At 47.1% G+C, this 20,015-nt stretch overlaps 1 protein-coding gene across 1 annotated transcript in view; it reads right to left on the bottom strand.

Annotated features, from left to right (window-relative positions):
* LOC137605167 (inactive dipeptidyl peptidase 10-like) overlaps positions 1-16,099 on the bottom strand; it is a 52,888-nt gene extending 36,789 nt beyond the window's left edge. The window contains exons 1-5 of the mRNA XM_068329630.1: positions 15,845-16,099; positions 7,956-8,070; positions 6,529-6,624; positions 742-836; positions 48-122 (exon numbers count right to left, since the gene is read on the bottom strand). Coding sequence (XP_068185731.1) covers positions 48-122; positions 742-836; positions 6,529-6,624; positions 7,956-8,070; positions 15,845-15,907 — 444 coding nt within the window. The 5' untranslated portion in view covers positions 15,908-16,099. The remainder of the gene's footprint in view (positions 1-47; positions 123-741; positions 837-6,528; positions 6,625-7,955; positions 8,071-15,844) is intronic.
* Between the last annotated feature and the right edge of the window lie 3,916 nt (positions 16,100-20,015).

Below are 20,015 nucleotides of genomic sequence, written 5' to 3'. Positions count from 1 at the left end.
CACGTCCATTTCTGGTTTAAGCCCCACCCATTTTGGATGCAAATTACCTGTTTGACGTCGTAGGCGAACAGAACGTACTTCAGGTCCGGAGACAAGGAATACTTGGCAACGTTGAAATTTACCTGCAAAACAGAGACAGACCTTGTTACCAACGGCAACCAGTTTATAACATTAATATAACCATAAAAACGTGTCTAAGTAAATATCATCAGTATAATTATTTTAAATCAACCCAATTGCAAAGATTTGATCCTTTATTATCGTTAAATTCATCTGTTACCATTTTTATCTAGAATTTTTTTTCTTATGTTTATTCTAAGTTTATTATAATTTATTTTTCTAAGTTTATTCTAACTTTTATTGTTGAGTATTTTAATGTTGTTTTAAATAAAGTTTTGGCGGGGGCGTTAGCGCCTCACGCTGTGACCTTCTTTAAACGACAGTAAATAAATCGACTGTCTGATGAACGACTTTTTCTTACACTAGAAACGAGATTGTTTTGCAAAGAAAAGAAATTAATCTCAGAAAATAATGAAAAAACATAAAACAATGACAAGAAGACGAATGAAGCGTCTAATCAAGAAACTGATTGATTATTGATTATCAGACGGACCAGAACGACAACACTCTGAACAATTAACCCAACAAATTTCAAACATGAATTTACCACAACAGGAAACACTTGTTGGTCTAGCCCCACCCATTCCCTCTTGCTGCGTGCTGATTGGCTGCTGGACTTACAAACGTGGTGTTGCTGAGGACGACCTCGGTCTCGTTGGTGAGGATGTTGAACTTGATGACGTGTCCGTCGCTGTTCCTGTAGATGACTTCAGAGTCTGAGGAGGAAACCAGAGGCGTCCAATCACAGCGTGACCACATGATGCTAACGCTAATCACTATAACGCAGTGGCGCGGCTTTGACGGGACGAGATTAGCTGTCAGATAAAGCGAAATTTAACTGACGCGCAAACACACGGAGGAGCCTGAACGCCTCATTTCCGCGGTAACGCGGCGTGATGCGGGTTGATGTGGGGGGGGGGGGGGCGTCGTCGCCGCCGCCAGGATCACATCTTTTCAACCAAACCAGAGCCGTCAGATGCTTCGCTGAGCTCGGTTGCCATGGCGAGGAAGAACAACACAACAGCGCAAACACGTGAAACGCTTCATGTCTGCGTGAACACAAACTAATGAGCAGTTTAATCCCTGACAACAAACAGTCAATATTTATTCACAGGATCTGGCGGCGGATGGCGGGGCGTTAGCATCGTTAGCCGCTCCGCTGGGTGTCACGTTTACACATGATCACCAAGAACCAATGAAGAAGAATGAAGCCGCCAGCTGGTCGGGGACAGGAGGACTAAACACGCCATCAATGATTAATTCTAGCAAACACAAACCAGAGCCCTGCAGTCAGCTGGCTGTCTGTTTGTTTGTTTGTTTGTTTACTTAAAAACTACAGGATGGATCTCCACAAACGAAGGGAGGGTGGGGCCGGGACAGTAACTGACGCCTGTTTTCACAGCACAGGTAAAATTTTAATTTCCTGTCCGCCGTCCCTGAACCGTAAATTCGTGGCATCTCGAGTATGAAGAGTATAAGAGGGCGGGGGGAGGGGAGGGGGCGGGGCCTGTGATCTTTAAAACATCACTTCGGGTCTCTGCTCTTGTTCTCCTTCAATAATGAAACACTGGAGCAGAAAAAGAACCACGAAGACTCTGATGTATAAATAATGTCCCTCTGTAGCGCATGAATAATGAAGCCGCAGCCCAGGTGGACGCTCTTAGGTAAGGGCTAAGGACACGCCCCAAAGACCACGCCCCCAAAAACACACCCCAATGAACACGCCGCAACAAACACGCCCCAAAGACCACGCTCCAATAAACATGCTCCAAAGAACACACCCCCAGGATCGGACTCTTCTCCGTGCGACCTTCAGAAACCCTGCAGTACGTATGCCAGACCAGTAGGCGGCGGTGTTGTGGTGAGTGATGTTGTGTTGCCATGGAAACAGACAGTTAGATCAGGTGCTGGAGTTCTGCACATGACGGACACACACACCTGTGTGACGTCAGAACACCGTTTGTGGAGACGCACTGACTCACCGGTGTGATGTCATCCGAACCCCCCCCACCCCCCGCCCCCCCTCCATTACCATACAGGATGACATCACTGGTTTTGTTTCCTTGCTCCTTCTACCGGGTCATGTGTGATGAATTTCTGCTGAGCTGGCTGCTCCTCATCATCACGTGGAAACAGGCATTAAACCAGGTTCCAGCAGCCCCTAGGGCCTGGGGGGGTGGGCCTAGGGGGTGGAGGGGGGGGGCTGGAGGTGGTTTACGTGATAAAATATGTACACCCTGAATTATTGAGCTGCGGTTGCATCAGGCTGACTGCTGCGTCTGCAGAGGTTCCAGCTCATGTCACAGCCGGTCAGCTCGGCTCTGCAGACGCTGGTGATGAAGACGATGTGAGGAAGCAACGCTCCATTAAAGAAACGCCTGTGATTGGCTGCTGAGACGCTCCTGTCAGTGGAGAAATTCACCAATAATGTCCAGAGAGACGACAAACGATAGTAAAATTAGAGCTGATCTGGAGCATCGTGAAAACACAACACCAGGAATACAACAAGACCAGGAACACAACAAAGGTTACTATGATAATACATACACTATACACTACCTGTCATCCACTATAGTAATACATAAATTATTGCACTACCTTTAATCTACTATAGTGATGCACACACTCTAGCACTATATATCATCTACTTTGATAATACACTGTAGCACTACCTGGCATCTACCATTGTACACTATAGCACTACCTTTAATCTACTATGGTGATGCACACTAAAGCACTACCTGTCATCTACTATGGTAATACGTACACTACAGTACAGTACTTAAATTAATCTACTATGGTGATGCATGCACTATAGCACTACCTGTTATCTACTATGGTTATACACTTTTGCACTACCTGTCATTTACTATGGTAGTACAATATAGTACTACCTGTCACCTACTATGGTAATACATTATAGCACTACCTGGTATCTACTATGGTAACATTCACTATAGCGCTACATGTTATCTACTATGATAATACATACACTATAACCGTACCTTTAATCTACTACGGTGATGTACACACTATAGCACTACCAGTCATCTACTATGGTTATACACTACAGCACTACCTGAATTCTACTATAGTAATATTTACAGCATAACACTACCTATCATCTACTATGGTAATACATACACCTCAGCACTTCATTTAATCTACTATGGTAGATTACATACACTATAGCACTACCTTTCACCTACTATAGTAATACATACTGTACAGCACTACCTTTAATCGACTGTGGTGATACATACACTATAGCACTACCTGTCGTCTAATATGTTAATACATATACTATAACCGTACCTTTAATCTACTATGGTGATGCACACACTGTAGCACAACTTGGTATCCACTATGGTAGTACATATACTATAGCGCTACTTATCTTCTGCTATGGTAATATACAGTATAACACTACCTGTCATCTACTATGGTAATACAACCACTATAGCACTACCTGTCATCTACTATGGTAATACATACAGTATAACATTAGCTGTCATTTACTATGGCGATGCATACAGTATAACACCCCTTTTCATCTACTATGGTGACACGGACACTATAACACAACTGTTATCTATCATCATCTTCATCATCATCATTACTATCATCGTCATCATCATCATCAGATCTCAGAGCATCTCTGTGGATCTCATCGGCTGTCAAAGGGTCTCTGAGATGCTAATGAGGCCTCAGACTGACGGCCAATCAGAGCGAGGACCGTGGCATTCTGGGAACGGCTGTCCAACACAATGTACAACACGCACTGACATTCATGTGTGCTCCTCTGGTGCATGCTGGGAGGTTTGCCTCCGGGCCCACGCCATCAGAACGCCCCCCCCCCTCACTGCCTCACGCGTCAGCACAATCATGTGATGTAACAGGAAACAGGAAGTCCTCCTCTCCACAGAAACATCAGCCAATGAAACGGACACAGATATGACATCATCGTTTTTAAAAGGCAGCAAAAATTAGTTTGGAATTTAAATTGAATTTGATTCATTAAACTAAAGACAAAAATAAATAAATAAAAATGTTTGGATTGATTTATCTGCATAAATTTACCCATAACCCTGTTTTTATTTGATTAGATGTGAAACCTTCACTTTTACTTTCTTTTCCCTCGTGTCGTCTGATTGGTCCAGAGGAAGCCAGCGATTATCATCTGTCTCTGCCGTTAATCAATAATCTGTCTGCCTGACCCGCCCCCCAGGTGGCGCCGCTTCCTGCCGGCAGGGGACAGGTGGCCCCGCCTCGCTCCACCGATCACTTTAATTGGTTCCTGGAAGCGAGCGCTAGCTTTGTTTGCTAACGCGGCGGTGAGTAAATAATGACTCGCCGTTCGCTTCCCCCTGAGGGTCCACAACGCCGCCTCATTGGTCGGACAGACTCAGAGGAGCCACGTCTGATAGGCTGTCCTGTTGCTGACAGGAAGCTCCTGATTGGACGGGGGGCGTTGCTGGTCACTTCCTGTGTGGCTTGTTGTTTTGTTTGTTTTCTCTGCTGCTGGTGAATCTCTCTCTGCTTGTTGTCCTGTCGGAGGCGGAGTCATCAGTCAGCAGGTGATGATATCAGAGGCTGGGGGGAGGGGGAGGGGCTTCTGACTCCTCTGTGAGTCTAAATTTAAACCTGTCATGTTTAATTCATCGCCCCCGCATGCCCCTGCCTGCCCCGCCCCCTTTGAGCTGCTGAATCAGAGGGAGAGGAATCCATCCGTCATTCATCCATCATCCAACCATCATCCAGCCATCACTCATCCATCATCCAACCATCATCCATCCATCATATATCATCCATCATCCCACCATCATCCATCATCCATCCGTCACCCATCCATCATCTATCATCCATCCATCCATCATCCATCCATAATTTATCATCCATCGTCCAACCATCATCAATCCATCCATCACCCATCCATCATCCATCACCCATCCATCATCTATCAATCTTACTTCCATCATCCATCCATCAACAATCACATCTCATGGTGGACGGATGTCACTGGCTGATGACATCACTGACTGATGACATCACTGGCCGATGACATCACTGACTGATGACATCACTGACTGATGACATCACTGGCCGATGACATCACTGACTGATGACATCAGTGGCTGATGACATCACTGAACTTTTGATATCTATTGACCTGCTGAGGAGAGACGTGACGACGCTCACCTTTGACCTCAGCGGTGTGAAGGAAAGGGAAGAGGAAGTAGCTTCCTCATCTAAAGGGTTTGTCACAGCTATTTGGCTCCTTCTGTTCCATTAAACCTCCCGTGACTCCTCCTGAAGCTAACAGAGGCTAACAGGAGCTAGCAGCTGCTGCACGGCGCTGACAGGAACACGTTGATCTCTGCTCCTGAGCGGCAGCGCCGAGCGGCGGGGGGGGGCGGGGTTAATTGCTGTGATCATGTAGCCCATTAGGAGAATTACAGGAAATCAAGGTGGGCTGGAGCCAACCTGACAGAACCCACTGAGCCAATCAGGAGAGCTGACAGGCTCCACGCCGCCGAGCATCAACACGCTAAGCGGAGGAACATCGTGTGACAAACATCCAGTTACAAACAAACAAACAAACAACTCTAACCCCGCCTTCAGGAGGACTGATGACACGGACACAGCTGATTGGACGGCTCACAACTCAATTAGAATAATGAATGTCGTGGTAAAAACTCACTAAACGAGTGATTTGAGAGTGGGGGGGGGGGCGTGGAGCTGGTGGGGTTTATTTAACCTCGTCTCAGGACCACTTCCTGTTTGTGTTTGTCATAAATCCCTCTGACTGTAACCAGAAAACCATCCAGACGATCCTCTTCCAGAATTTTCAGGAGAAAAAAAAACCCATTTCAGTTTGAATACTGGAATCAATCTCTCCTGGGGGGCGTCTGTTTGTTATCTTCTCCCATTTGTCTGGGGTCTATTTTGCCCCCGCCTTCCTCAAACTGCCCTATAAAGCCGCTTTTTGTGCCGTCCCGCTCGCCGTTCTCCTCCTGGCCTGGGGTCAGCTCAGGGAATGAGCCGGCGCCGCAGAGAGAGAGAAGCCTGTCACCCGGGAATGAAATATTGATGGACAAAAAGGCTTTGCCTCTTTCTGCTGCCCTCAAGCAAGCAGCGAGATCCACGCCGCTGAGGGGGGGCGGGAGGAAAGACAGAGTGAACAGGAGGACGAGCGGCGCGCCTCCTCCCCCCCGGAGGCACTGTGATGTCCACGCCGCCCTTAAACACACCGTAACCACACCCCTGTACATCACTACACGACACACCACGCCATGTCACGAGGAGCGACGCCCCGCCTCCAAGGGGGAGGAGCAAAACCCTGCTTCTGAGGAGAATCGACTACAGGGGAAGGGTCTAGCCAACAGGGGGCGGGGCCAGCCTACTCACCATTGATCCACTTGGCCTCCGGGTCGTGAGCCTGGAACTCGGGTTTGAACAGATCATCCACCGTCAGCTTGGTGTCGCTCCCGGCTTGACTGTCAACTGTCAACAAACAAACAAACGCAGGCTGTAAACAAACTAGTAAACAACTCCAGAAACAACAAACAAACAAACACAGGATGTAAACAAACCAGTAAACAACTCCGTAAACAACAGGGTGATCGTCGTGTTTCTACATGCCAGGCACTGAATCTGGACTTGACTGGATCCAGGATCCACATCCGGATTTGGAACCTCCTCTTAACGCTCCAGTAAGCCCCTCCTCCCCCCTCCTGACAGATGGGCGTCGGCTTCGTGAGGAGGCGGTCCCTGTAGGCAGTGAGGAGCTCCTCTGAAGCCTCGCTCATATGTCCATTAATGCGAGCGCCGCCGGGCCAGAACCCCTCCAGCTGTCGCTGTTGGACGCCGTTCAGCTGCCATCCTCAAAGGTCACGCCTCCAGACAGATGACTCCGCCTCCAGCCGCCGCCGGGGTCAGCTGCTCCATTGGACGCCAAGCCCGTTTGAATGCCGGCCATATTGGCTCCGCTTGATAACGTTTGTTTACAGAGACGATGAAAATTCAACCGACCGCAGACCTGGGGGGGGCGGGGGGGTCAGCGGAAACGGATGGACGTGATTGGTTCTGGTTTAATCAAACAGCTGGTTCCGTCGAAGGCGGATGGATACAACATCAGTGAGACCGGATCTCGTTCTCGTTGGAGTAAAGATGTAGCTCGTGTGTTCTCGTGTCTTTTGCGTTTCTTTTCATTCTTTATCATTGTTTACGTAACTTACATATAATTAAATATACACAGGTAAAGTCTTCATTTCTATTGGTTGATAAAAAAAATATTTTTTTAAAATTATTTTTATGGTTGTGGGGCATTTGTTACAGGCTGGAACGGATTAAAATGATTTTAATTCTTTTAAATGAATAAATGTTGTTTGACTTAAGTCACATACGGATTAAACTCATATCTCCAGGTTCCACTGTATTTCTAAGAAACATTAAAAACTCAGGTTGTTTTTCTTTACAGAAAGAAGTTATTTAAATTAAGTTAATTCTATTTCTGAGAAAAACAAATTAAATATAAACAGAATTCTAAGAACCCAACAAGTTCTCATGTTTGTGACGTTTCTCCATCTGGCGAGAAGATGTTGAACAGCTTTTGTCCTGGAAACCCTCGTCTGACAGAATGAGATTAACTTCCTTGTGTCGCCATGGAAACCAACAAAATACTAACACTCAAGACTGTGAGTGGTGAACGGCGCCGCAAACAGAACCAACCCTGGCTCTGATCCAGGATCAGTTCAGCTAGGTGTCACCACCGGACCCGTCGGGCGGGGCCAGGGCGGGGTCAGGGCAGAGGCGGGGTAGAGATGGGGTATTACCTGGCGTGAGGAGGATGACAGACATGGTGATGAGGGAGCAGACCACCAGGATGACCAGCAGGGCGATGGCGATGCCCTTCCAGTTCCTCTGGGGAGGACTGACCCCGCCCAGGTCCTGCAGAGACAGAAGAGAACAGGGGTCACCCCAACGGGAAGCTGCAGCGGGGGATCATGGGAGTTGTTGTCTTTACGGTAAAAACAGCCAAACGATTCCGTTAGCGTGAATAAACCCCAAACATTTTCTGCTGGGGGTCAGATGCTTTGACTCCTGGGGAGGCGGCGATAAAATAATTCTGACGTGTCAGTCGGCTCGCTGGCGATAGCATCGAGCGCTAACAGTTGGCTAAGACTCAATCTCTGGTGTTAGAGGGCTTACCGCGGGGCTGCTGCCTGTGATACGGAGAATTAAGCCCCCCACACCCCACCCCACCACTGCGCCTTGCCTCAATTACCCACAAAGCCCTGCAGGTGAAAAGCAGTGATTAGCAGCTGCGGCTACACCTTGATTGGCTGGCAGGAAGAGGAACTGATTGCTGGTTGGAATCGGGTTCCTCTTCCACAAAGACGATTTCCTGTTTCCACGGAAACCCAGAGCCTGAAGCAGCGGCGGAGGAATCGCTGGAACACCAGGAGGAACACGCCCAACACCATCACGACCAATCAGGCTCCGCCTCTCAGAGGCGAAGTACAGCCGGATATGGAGCTTCATTAGATCAGCTCCACTTGAGGTTTCATTAAATCCAATGAACACACACACACACACACACACACACACACTCACACACACACTGCTTGTCCCTGCATCTGGGCGGTGCTTCTTCAGATCCAATCAGCTGATCACGTTCCTGATAAGCAATCAGTCGAAACGAAAGAACAAAAAGAGCAGGCAATACAACGCTAACTCGCTATCCCTTGATGCTAACTGTAGCAGCCAGCGTGGCTAATGTTCATCAGGTAATCGGGAATCATCCCTGGTGAAACCGTAAAGAACCGGGATCTTTAGGATAATATTTCTTTAATTAAAAAAAATTAATAAAATTAAAATTTTAAGTAAAAAAATGGCTGTAAAAAAATGGGTAAGTTGAATATGTTAATTTTTTTGAAATTTGAAAATTTGAAAATTAAAATTTTTAAATAAAAAATATATAATAAAAAGGGCAGGTAGAATAGGGTAATTTTTTTAATGAAAAAAATTTAAAATTTACAATTTTTAAATAAAAAAAATATATGTTAAAAAATGGGTAAGTAGAATAGGTTAAAAAATTATTTAAAAATTAAAAAAATTTAAATTTTTAAATAAAAAAAATATATAAAAAAAAGGTCAGTTATAGACTAGACTAATATCAACAAGCTACAACAGTTTAGCGCTAACGATCTGATGCAAATTCTCAATTTCACATTAACAGGTGGCCTGGATTCTGCCCCGTCAAACCGGAGTCCATACTGTCACCATGACGTCACCATTACGCGGATGCTGCCCCCACCCCCAACCCCTGGACCCAGACGTCCGATCTGTTTCCTGGACTCGCGCCGCTGCTCATTCCGATAACAGCACAAATAGTGTCCTTGAGAAGTGACGACGAATCAAATTGCTTCTATGAATCCACGCATGAGACTCCGTCTCACTTCTCTCTCATCTCATTTTCTCACAAAGTTTCCCTTTTAAGCACTTTTGAATCGGAATCCTCAATTTATTAACTCAATTACCACCAATCAGAGGAGCCCGTGGAGAGCGGCGCTGATAAACGGTTAGCCTAGCCGCCGCCCGGCCCTCATTATGGCCTTATCGGAGGAGCGCACACCCAATTAAAATGCTGCGTTCAGGAGAACAGGAAGCGGCTAACGATGCTGCCTTCACTGTCTGGCGTTAGTGCCGTTTAATGATCGATCCTGCCCTGCTTTAGAGCGCTTCATTCGCTCACGGGGACGCGCTGGTCGGAGCTGCAGAGGGACTCGGGTTATAAATAACCTCCTGACAGGCCAGGCAGCAGGACCGCAGCTAACGCTAACGCCATTTCTCTCTTCCTGCAGGAAAAACCAACAGAGACAACAGACATGTCTTCGCTGACGCTGTTTACACAGATACGAGCTAATTGATGATTGACATTTCATCGTTCTTATTTTATCCTCACTTCCTGGTCGGAGGGAAAAAGGTCACAAAGCTAAATATTCCATTTATTTGTTTGTTTGTTTGTTTTTACAGATAAACACTAGACAGCAACGATGCAAACATGTTGACCGTTAGCTTAGCGTCGATTAAATGAGCTAACAAACCAGCTAATGTCAGGTAGTAAAAGTATACGACTGAAGCAAACATGCCGAAGCAGCTAAAGCTAACACTAGTATTAAAAATCTAAACGCTAATCAGTCAAGACAACAAACGTATATAAGTAGCTAGGTTAGTTCTCCGTGAAGGCAGACCCGATACAAATATGCTAATATTAACTGTAGTCCTGGAGGCAGACATGCTTATATTAGCTGTAGCCCTGGAGGCAGACATGGCTGTAGTCCTAGTTACACATGCTAAAATTAGCTGTAGTCCTGGTTGCAGGCATGCTAACATTAGCTGTAGTCCTGGCTACAGACATGCTAACATTAGGTGTAGTCCTGGCTACAGACATGCTAACATTAGGTGTAGTCCTAGTAACACTAGCTGTAGTCCTGGCTGTAGACATGCTAGTGTCTGACCATGTGCTAAATGCTAATGTTAGCTAAAGTTTTCAGAGGGTGACAGCTTTAGTCTTCACTAATAAAATAAATGCGACTAACGCGTGTTTAGCGTCTGTCGCTCGTCTGCTTCAGGTGAAGGCTGGGGGCTAACATGACGTCATGGAGGGTTTTCTGCTCTTCCTTCCTCCTCTTCTTCACAACAACAAACACACACAAACGGAGGTGTGTTTATTTCTCATTCCACTCCGATCACTTATTATTTATTCATTGAACCACGACAACGATTAGCAGCGTCGTTTAATTAAAGTGACTGTAATTCTAGCCGTCTGTCTCTGGAGCTGCTGCCGTCACACTCAATCAGTGCTATCTATTATTCGGCCCCCCTCTCCGGGGGAACGGGGCCCCAGACTGTTTACCTGACATGATGTCAGTCCAGGTGAGATCAGTCGACATGTCACCGGTTAAAGCAGAGGTTAGCTGTTAGCTTTGGCTGGATGCTACCTAAATGAAACCATTTGACTGGTTTTGGATCTTTAGGTTGGTGGAGACGCCGCCGCATGAACTGTCTGGGCTGTGCTTTTTTATAGCAAATCCTGTCTTCTTCAGTTGTTTAGCAGAATGTTTTAGTGTTTAGCAGGATGAAGAACCGTCATCCGTCTTCATCAGCTGGGGAGAATGACTCCTCCCCCATTAACGTGTCATGCGTGTCGGTATTGGTTACACGTATGTAGCACCTCCACGCCTTCATCAGCTTCATCCCACTGGCCGGCGCAGCAGCCGCCGCCACGGGCTCCTGAGGCTTCCCAGCCGTCATTGATCCGCTGACTAAGTGGAAACGGCAAGCTAAGCTACGCGTTGTCATCTTATTGTATTTAGCATCATCGGCCCCGCCCTCCAGGAAGCCGCCGCCGGCCTCTGGCGCTGGGCGCTAATTATCATTTAGCCTCGTCCCGTCATATTGGTTTCAGATACACCAGCTGCTGAGCCACATAGCAGCTGTTAGCCGCTAGTGTGTAGCATCCTGCTAACGGCGCCAGAGTGGCTGAAGCGTTTCATGACAGTCTCCACGCCCCCGAACGCCATTGTTTCCCACAATCCACTTGTTTCATGCATTCAATTAACCTTTAGAAACACTCAAGGAAAATGTCAGGCGGATGCAGGCGGGGGACGCGGGGGGGTTCTGGATCCCCCCGGGTTCCCCCGGGTTCTCTCTGGCACGGAGGCGGAGCCAACATCAGCAGACCCCGCCCATGCGTTTGCATCTGTAGCAGGGTTAGCAGCTAATGCTAGCATTCTTCCAGTGGGATGGTGGTGCTAGCATAACATTTTGACCTTTGAACACCTGTGCTGGGGTCACTACAAGCTAAGCTGTGTGAGCATTAGCAGCAGAATGAACAACATTAGCATCGTGTGAGCGTAATGAGAAGAGGGTCAGGACGTTAGCCGTAGCGTTAGCCATTAGCAAACTGAATCAGACAGGAATACATGTGAGTTTTACTTTATCATTTATTCATCCTTTTTATTCGCCGAACAGAAGAGCCAATGAGGAGACAGCGGCTGAACAATACAATGCTTCTCAAGGTTAACGGGAGAGAACGGCGCCGCTGATGAGAAGCGACAACAGCTGCAGGAGGAGAACGAAATAAAACGGAACGACCGGCACAGATAAAGAAGCCACACCTGAACCATTGCAGGAATAATATTCATTTAGAGTGTTTGTGACGCCGGCGGCTCCTCCAGAGGCCACGGCTTTTTATTTATTTAAAATTCCTTATCTTCCTGCTTTTGTGATAAATTACTGTAATCTGGAGGAAAGTTTGGAGCCGGTCTGGAACGAGCCAGCGGGAGAATCGATCCTGGGATGATGATAATAAAGTTTATGAGGAGGAATAAAAAGCAGTTTTAAAACAAACACATGAAATATAAAGTGATGAGTCAAACCACCTGCACCCTGATTGGCTGACACGCATCACGTGACGCCAAGAAACGGGATCAGTCAACCCCTCACAGCGTCAGATAATCTGGACCCGTCAGTATCGACCTAGGTCTAAAACTATTACTGTAACCATAACTAAACGTCAGATTGTCTGACGGCCTGTTAACGCATCACAAACGCAAACTCTGGATTAATTTATTCCATTTATTCTGAGGAAGTTCAGTCGATCACATTTAAAGTGATGTTTTCCATCAGGTGAATAAAGTAAATTAATTAAATTGGGTAAATAAATGAATTAAATAAAGTTCATAAATGAATTAAATTTTAAAAAATGAGCAGGTTTATTACGGAGGTGGAATAATTTGGTTTTATCGACTGAACAATAAACATGATGTCGATGTAGAAGTTTGCCCTCCTTTAATCACATGACTTCACAATAAACATTAAACATTTACACTAAATTAAACTTTAAATTATTTGAATCATTTGGTTGAATTATTTATTTTACACTTATCTTTAATAGCGTTAGAGTAAACACCACTATTGAAAACAGGCGTTTACGATTGGCTCTAAAAGTTACGGTCTGGGGAGCCAATCGATCGATGGGGGCGTGTCCGTCTATCTGTGCGGAGTCATCAATACCTCTGCTCTCAGATGAGCCTCCATCATCGGCCCCGGGGAGCACATCGACCGTCTCCCGGTCCTGGAAGCACAGAAAACTGTTTGCCACAAACACAGCAGCACTTCATCCGCCGGCGCTGATGAACTGAGTAACGGTCGCTGGGAGCGACGGCGGCGCATCGATGGCGGTGAGATCCACCAATAAGACAAGATCAGAGGAAAACCAAAACAAAACACATTCAGATCGATTTCGTGTTCACTGAGCGTCTGACTTCAGGCCGTTACTGGGGGGGGAGGGGGGGTCAATCAACCCGGACCCAAGGAGCATCACATGATAACTTAGCAGGAGGGGCTAACACAAGCCCTGCCTCTCTGTTTAGACTCACAGCTCGCCAGGTTTACTGGAAACCAGTTCAGAGGTTTAACTAATCTGGTTAAGTGTAACAAAAGACACGTTTGAGAACGTGGGGAAATCCTGGATCTACTGAGGCCAGTCCCCAACCCCCAACTTAGGCGGGACCTGTGACCCTATGACCCTGACAGTAGGTCATGGGGTCACCCATGATCGATTGCACAAGATCGCTAACATTAGCAAATCACACCTGAAAAAACACCTGATCAAACCAGGTAGCTGGCGTTAGCGTGTCTCACCTGATTAAACTAGGTAGCTGGCGTTAGCGTGTCTCGCCTGAGGAGGACATATGTGTGGTTATTTTATGTCCTACAGCAGGTTTCTCTGCGTTTGCCTCCTATGGGATAGAAACTGCTAAGTTCCTCCCCTGCTCCTGGATTGGACCTACTTCCCGCTCCTCCTTCCTGCAGAGCCTCAAACAGCTCCAGGTTCTCCTCCAGCTGTTATTTAAAGATGCCTCTGTGTTTCCCTTTTGTAACTCCCTCAGTTTCATCATGAAACTTTGATGAAGAGTAACTCTATTAAGAGCAGCAAAGAGCTGAAGCCACACCCCCAGCTGAGGCCACACCTCCACTTGAGGCCACGCTCACAAAACATTCACCCGCTGTTCAGTACGTCTACAGCCGGTAGATCTACGGTCGGTCTACAGCCGAGAGACAACTCTCATTAATAGCAGTACAGTAATCCCTCGCGCATTCGCGCATTCACGCATCAACACTCGTGACTTCACCTCATCGCTGATTTCTGGTCAGCAGTCACGTGATACGGTACACACATTCTATTGGCTGACGGCATGCGCTACGTTCTGTGAGTCTCGGACTTTCGTGAGACAAAAAAGTATTTTAAACAGTCTGTCTGTGTGGGAAAAGGTAAGACAGATAGAAGGTGGTTTAATATCAGTATGGGGAGGGTTCATAAACGTTTAAATTACAGTAAATAATAAGATAAATAGATCACGATCTCGCTTGTGGTTCCTGGAACGCATGAACTGCAAGGAACGAGGGATCACTGTATTCTTATTAACAGTACTAGAAATAATTGTATGGAAACAGCTGCAGTACTAACAGTAGTATTAACAATAGTAGTAACAGTAGTACTAACAGTAGTAGTAACAGTAGTACTAACAATAGTGCTAACGGTAGTACTAACAGTAGTAGTACTAACAGTAGTAGTACTAACAGTCGTACTAACAGTAGTACTAACAATAGTAATAACAGAAGTAATAACAGTAGTACTAACAGTACTACTAACAGCAGTACTAACAGTAGTACTAACAATAGTACTAACAGTAGTAGTAGTAGTAACAGTAATAGGAGCAGTAGCAGTAGTGCTAATCGCAGTAGTCGTTCTATTAGAGGTAATAGAAAGGGGGGGGGTCCTCAGGCTGCTGTGATGCGTTCGGTGTTTGAATGCAGCGCAGGAGAAAAATGAGTTCTCTGAATAAAAACAGAGATGGACAGGAAATATTATCACATCAGCATTTAACTAAGTCGCTATTGAAAATGTGTTCTTACCTGTTATCACTGTTATTAGTATGTTATTACTATATATCAATGTGTACTTACTGCGTTGGGTTTTAGTTAGTGACACACGGATGAAGTAATTTTGGGTCAACAGGAAAACAGATGAAGTATTACAACATTAATGGTTGAGATCAATTCTAGGATCCGCCCCTTTTCTGGATCCGCCCCTTTCCTGGATCCGCCCCTTTCCTGGATCAACTCTGGTTAAAATTTCTTTCACTCACAAGACCCAAAATCATGCATATAATCCTGCCGACCAACCAACAAACCAACCAGCCATCCGACCAACAAACCATCCCACCAGCCATCGGACTACAGGTAACCCGTCCCTTCATCAGGCACCTCTCTGGTTTCTGATCCTAGACCCAGGTCTACGGTCTGTCCGGTAGCGGACCTGCTGACATACAAACCCCTCACGTGAGGTCACGTGACCACCCTCTTGACCGAACCTGCCCCCCTCCACCCAATACCTGTCCTTGCACCTCAGATCGCCGCAGACACCTGAGCCAGGGGGCGTCTGCAGGTCGGTGGACCGGATCGCGGACCGGACCGGTTCACTGTCGGTGGGTGTGCATGTGTGTGTGTGTGTGTGGGGGGGGGGGGGCAGCTGGCGGGAGGCAGCGGATGAATGACAATGCGCCCTGCAGACCGAAGCCTGGCTGCCGGCTCCGTGCCGACCGAGCCTCCGGGAGTCTAACCGGGAGCGGAGAAGTTACCGGGAGCCCACCTCGTCCTGCTGCGGCGCCCGGGGGTTCGGGTTCGGGTTCGGCTGCTCCTTCGTGGCCGTCATGGTGAAGTCGTCTGGTCCAAGTTGGAATCCGAGGAGAACCCGCGTTATCGGAGGGAAAGTCAGAGGAGAAGAGGAGGAGGAGGAGGAAGGATGCGCCGCCGTGTGAGCAGCGGCGGAGCGTCACGATCGGAGGTCGAGTCGGTCCGTCTGTCGGTCGGTCGGTGCGGGGGGAGGAGATGCCGGTACCGGACCAAGGTGTCTCACATAGTAGCTCCGCTGCGCGTCTGAAGCTTCTCCCGGTGGCTCTCCGGTGGAGAGGAAGAGGAGGAGGAGGAAGAGGAGGGGGGGAGGGAGGAGTGTTCGAGTGGTCTGGTGATGGTTTCCAAGGGGGGAGGGGGGGTACAGGATTAAAACCCGCTCATCACACTTTGGTTTTCTTAATCATGCGCTTAAATCCCGCATCGCGGGTCGGCGGCTGCGTCCGGGGAGGGCACCAGGGGGTGGGGGGGGGGTGGGGGGGTGATGACCGCAGCTGCGGGAGGAAGAAGAGGCGCAAAGATGCGCGACAACCCGTAAAGAACGTTTCTGGCTCCCCTCCAGGCAGATCTCACTCAGAGAACCCGACCCCGAATGTAACTGACTGGGTTCTAAAATGATAAAGACATCGTGCCTCCGCCCACACTGGACCCCCCCCCGCCCCCCAAGAATCTAAGGGGTGCTGTTCTGGTCCCAGAGCAGCCCTCCCAGCAGGATTACTGGTCCGGGTTTTGAGTAATCCACTATTCAGTAATGCGACAAACGGGCCTGTCCTCAAAGGAAGGGGCATTCAGGTAGGCCACACCCCAAACCACCAAACCACACCCACCTCAACCCTCCTCATCAACCTCCACTTCCTCTCATCATCTGGGGATCGTCATGGAAACGTGTCGAGACGCTTCTGTGGAGCTGATGGGACCAGAAATACGCCTTAAATCATTAAAGAGACTTGAAATATTCATGGCCACGCCCTATTAGGGCCGTCTCTAGACACGCCCCGTTGGGGCGGAGCCTGTCAGGCTCAGGAGGCAATGACTTCCTGGATCAGCTCCTCCCAACCGACTGAAGGTAGAGGGCCCCTGACCCTCCAGCGCCCTCCTTACCCATCAGCCACCTGTGGACGGAGACGCCGGCGGCGCGCTAAACAGGAGAGAATCTGCTGCTATTAAAATAAAGCCACCGATCGATCGGTTCGCTCAAATCTGTCGACATGAGTAATCAATCCACCGGCGAGAGGCGGGCGGGGCGGTGCGATGAGATTCACACAACAATCAGGGTTAGGACACGCCCCTTTTGAGGCCTCCGTCCTGTCTGGAACCCAAGAGGCGCAGGGGCGTGTCCACAGGGGGCCCGGGCCCGCCCACCATTATTTCAGATGATGTGACGTCAGCCCCAGCTAGCTACTTATGCTACGTCCACTTATGTTAGCTTAATTTGGTTTAAAGTGCATGAAATGAGAATCCTGTACGAAATAATTTAAATATTAGCTTCATGCTAACGTTATTTTTTTTAATTAATTACATTTTTTAAATTAATTAAATCATTTCATGCAGGTCAAACCAAATTAAGCTAACATAAGTGAATATAGCATATGTAGCTAGCTGGGGCTAACATCGAAATGATCTGTGAAGCAGACGGTTGAGTGTTGAACCTGTTGCTAACCTAGCCTTGGTGGGCGGGGCCGGGCCACTGTGGACACGCCCCCAACATACATTAAATTTTAGTTTCATGCTAATTTATGTGTCCTTAATATTAGCTGAAGCTAGAGCTACTAAATAAATAAGTAAAATAATAATAATAAAACTCACAGTGGATATACTGAACATTGTAGATACATAGGGATATGCTAACACTTGGCTAAGGAAGTAAAATCCTGCTCTAGGAACGGTAAGTATGTTAGTGAAGTATGTTTTCTAAACTATCGAAATGTCAATTTCCCAAATTTTTTGGTTTCTTCATATATGAAATGCTATCATGCTAATGTTAGCGTGATGTCTGCTAGCAGGCAGGACCAACTTTTACAAGACGGTGCTTCTTTTTAAAACAACCTTAACAAAAATTCAAGGAAACGGAGTCCAAGCATGAGCTCAGATCACTCAGATTTAGTATTTTGCATCGTCTGATGTTCCCTGAACGCGTCCGTTCCTTATAGTGATGATGAAGTCTAGAACGTGGACTTCAACACAAACGAGGACACGACCTCGGCTTAGATTGTTCCCCACCAACAAATCGATGGCATCAACAAAGTGTCACAACTAAACCACCGACTTTCAGCCGTCGTCCCCGGAGACGCTGGCCCGCCGCTAACCAAGCCCCCGTGTCAATAATCATTATAAACATAAAACTGTCCATTAGCCCCCCGTCGGCTCCACACTCCTGAGCAGCGACGGGACCAATCCCCCATCAGATATTTCCAAGAGGGGCAGAAATGCCAGCGAACATCGTGATGCGTGGATATCGACGTGTTGTCTCCTGACCGGCTTCCGTCCAGAATGTCAGAGACGTGGGATCACTGTAAACACGGCAGCGAGAAAACGGCGAGCAAACGGCCAACAAACAGCCACAAACAGCGAGTCAACGTCGAGCAGCTGCCAAAACGCTGAGCAACGGTTGCTCAAACAGCTTCACGACGCGGGAAGAATGTATTCTGGTCTACTGTAGACTTACATTTAGAGTTACGTCATTCTCAATTCTATGCTGGCAATCAAAACAAACAAAAAAATACACGTAAAATAAAAATCAAGTTGACGCCATTTTCCTCCACTTTACGTCTGTCTGTAAACAGTGAAAAACACATGTTACTGTACAATAAATCAGCATAAAACATCATATTATTAGCCAGTAGCAATCCCTGTGACCCACGATAAGGAAGAAGCAGCTGAAGATGAAAAGGAGACTTTTTTTAAATTATATTAGAAATTAAATTTAGTTGTTCGTCAGTTTAAAATAGATTCATATTAAGCAAATACTATTAAAATACATTCATTAATAAAGTTCAGCAAAGAACTTGGAATGTTTATCTACAGTTTAGTCTGGAGACGAGTTCATTCAACTTACAACGTTTTTCAACTTACATAATTTTTGGACTTATGTTGGAACTAAATAGCATAAGAAAAGGTTTACCTGTACTACCCTTTAAAACATTGTATTATATCATACCATATATTATATTGCATTGAGCTGATGTAAAGTCTATTAGCTAGGCTAGCTACCTAAGCTAGCTAACACTACACCTCAGGTGAGGATTCCCATCAGGGAAACTGGAAACTTTTCATCCAAACATTTTGTATTCAGATTTTTTCAGCGGTATCACCGCTGTTTACATCATCATCCTTATCATCCTCATAATCATCATCATCATCATCCTCACCATCATCCTCATAATCATCATTGTCATTATCATCCTCATTCTTATCATCCTCCTCCTCATCATCATCCTCATAATCATCATCATCATCCTCATCCGTCCTAAACGCAGGTTCCTGGGACCAGGTTCTAGCAGCTGTATTAATAACCCGGTTATTTCCACACACTCATGGATTAGTGAGTGTGAGTAATCGTGAGTTCTGATGAGGGAACATTGGTTCTGAAGCGCTGCCATCACCTCCAGCGCTAACAGAACAGACTCAACCTGCTGGAGTGGCGTTCAGGCGGCACGGGAACAACCTGTACTTGAGGTGATTGGCGTCTGGTCTCCAGTGATTGCAGGAGCGTTGCTGCAGGACGACTCACTTCCTGCGCGCCGTCCCCTCGATGAGGTCTGCTGAGGCTCTGATGAACCCACTCGCTTCAAAGCAGTCCAGCCATGAAGGCGTTAAATTCAAGCCGCCGCCGCTGAATTACCGAAACGGGATCAAACGGCCCGCTTTAAAGATGTGTCTGGATTCCTGCTGCAGCTGATGGCTCCAGTTTAATGCATGTCAGAAACCCTGACAGGGTTCACCAGGCAACCAGCAGGAAGTAGTCCAACTACCAGCAGGACATAACCAACCACCAGCAGGAAGTAGTCCAACCACCAGCAGGACGTAACCAACCGCCAGCAGGAAGTAGTCTGACCTCCAGCAGGACATAACCAACCACCAGCAGGAAGTAGTCCAACCACCAGCAGGACATAACCAACCACCAGCAGGAA

The sequence above is a fragment of the Antennarius striatus genome, chromosome 12 (genome assembly GCF_040054535.1).
Source record: "Antennarius striatus isolate MH-2024 chromosome 12, ASM4005453v1, whole genome shotgun sequence".
Lineage (NCBI taxonomy): Eukaryota > Metazoa > Chordata > Actinopteri > Lophiiformes > Antennariidae > Antennarius > Antennarius striatus.
Note: the sequence above shows the minus strand (reverse complement) of the source record. Positions and strands in the feature narration are given on the sequence as shown.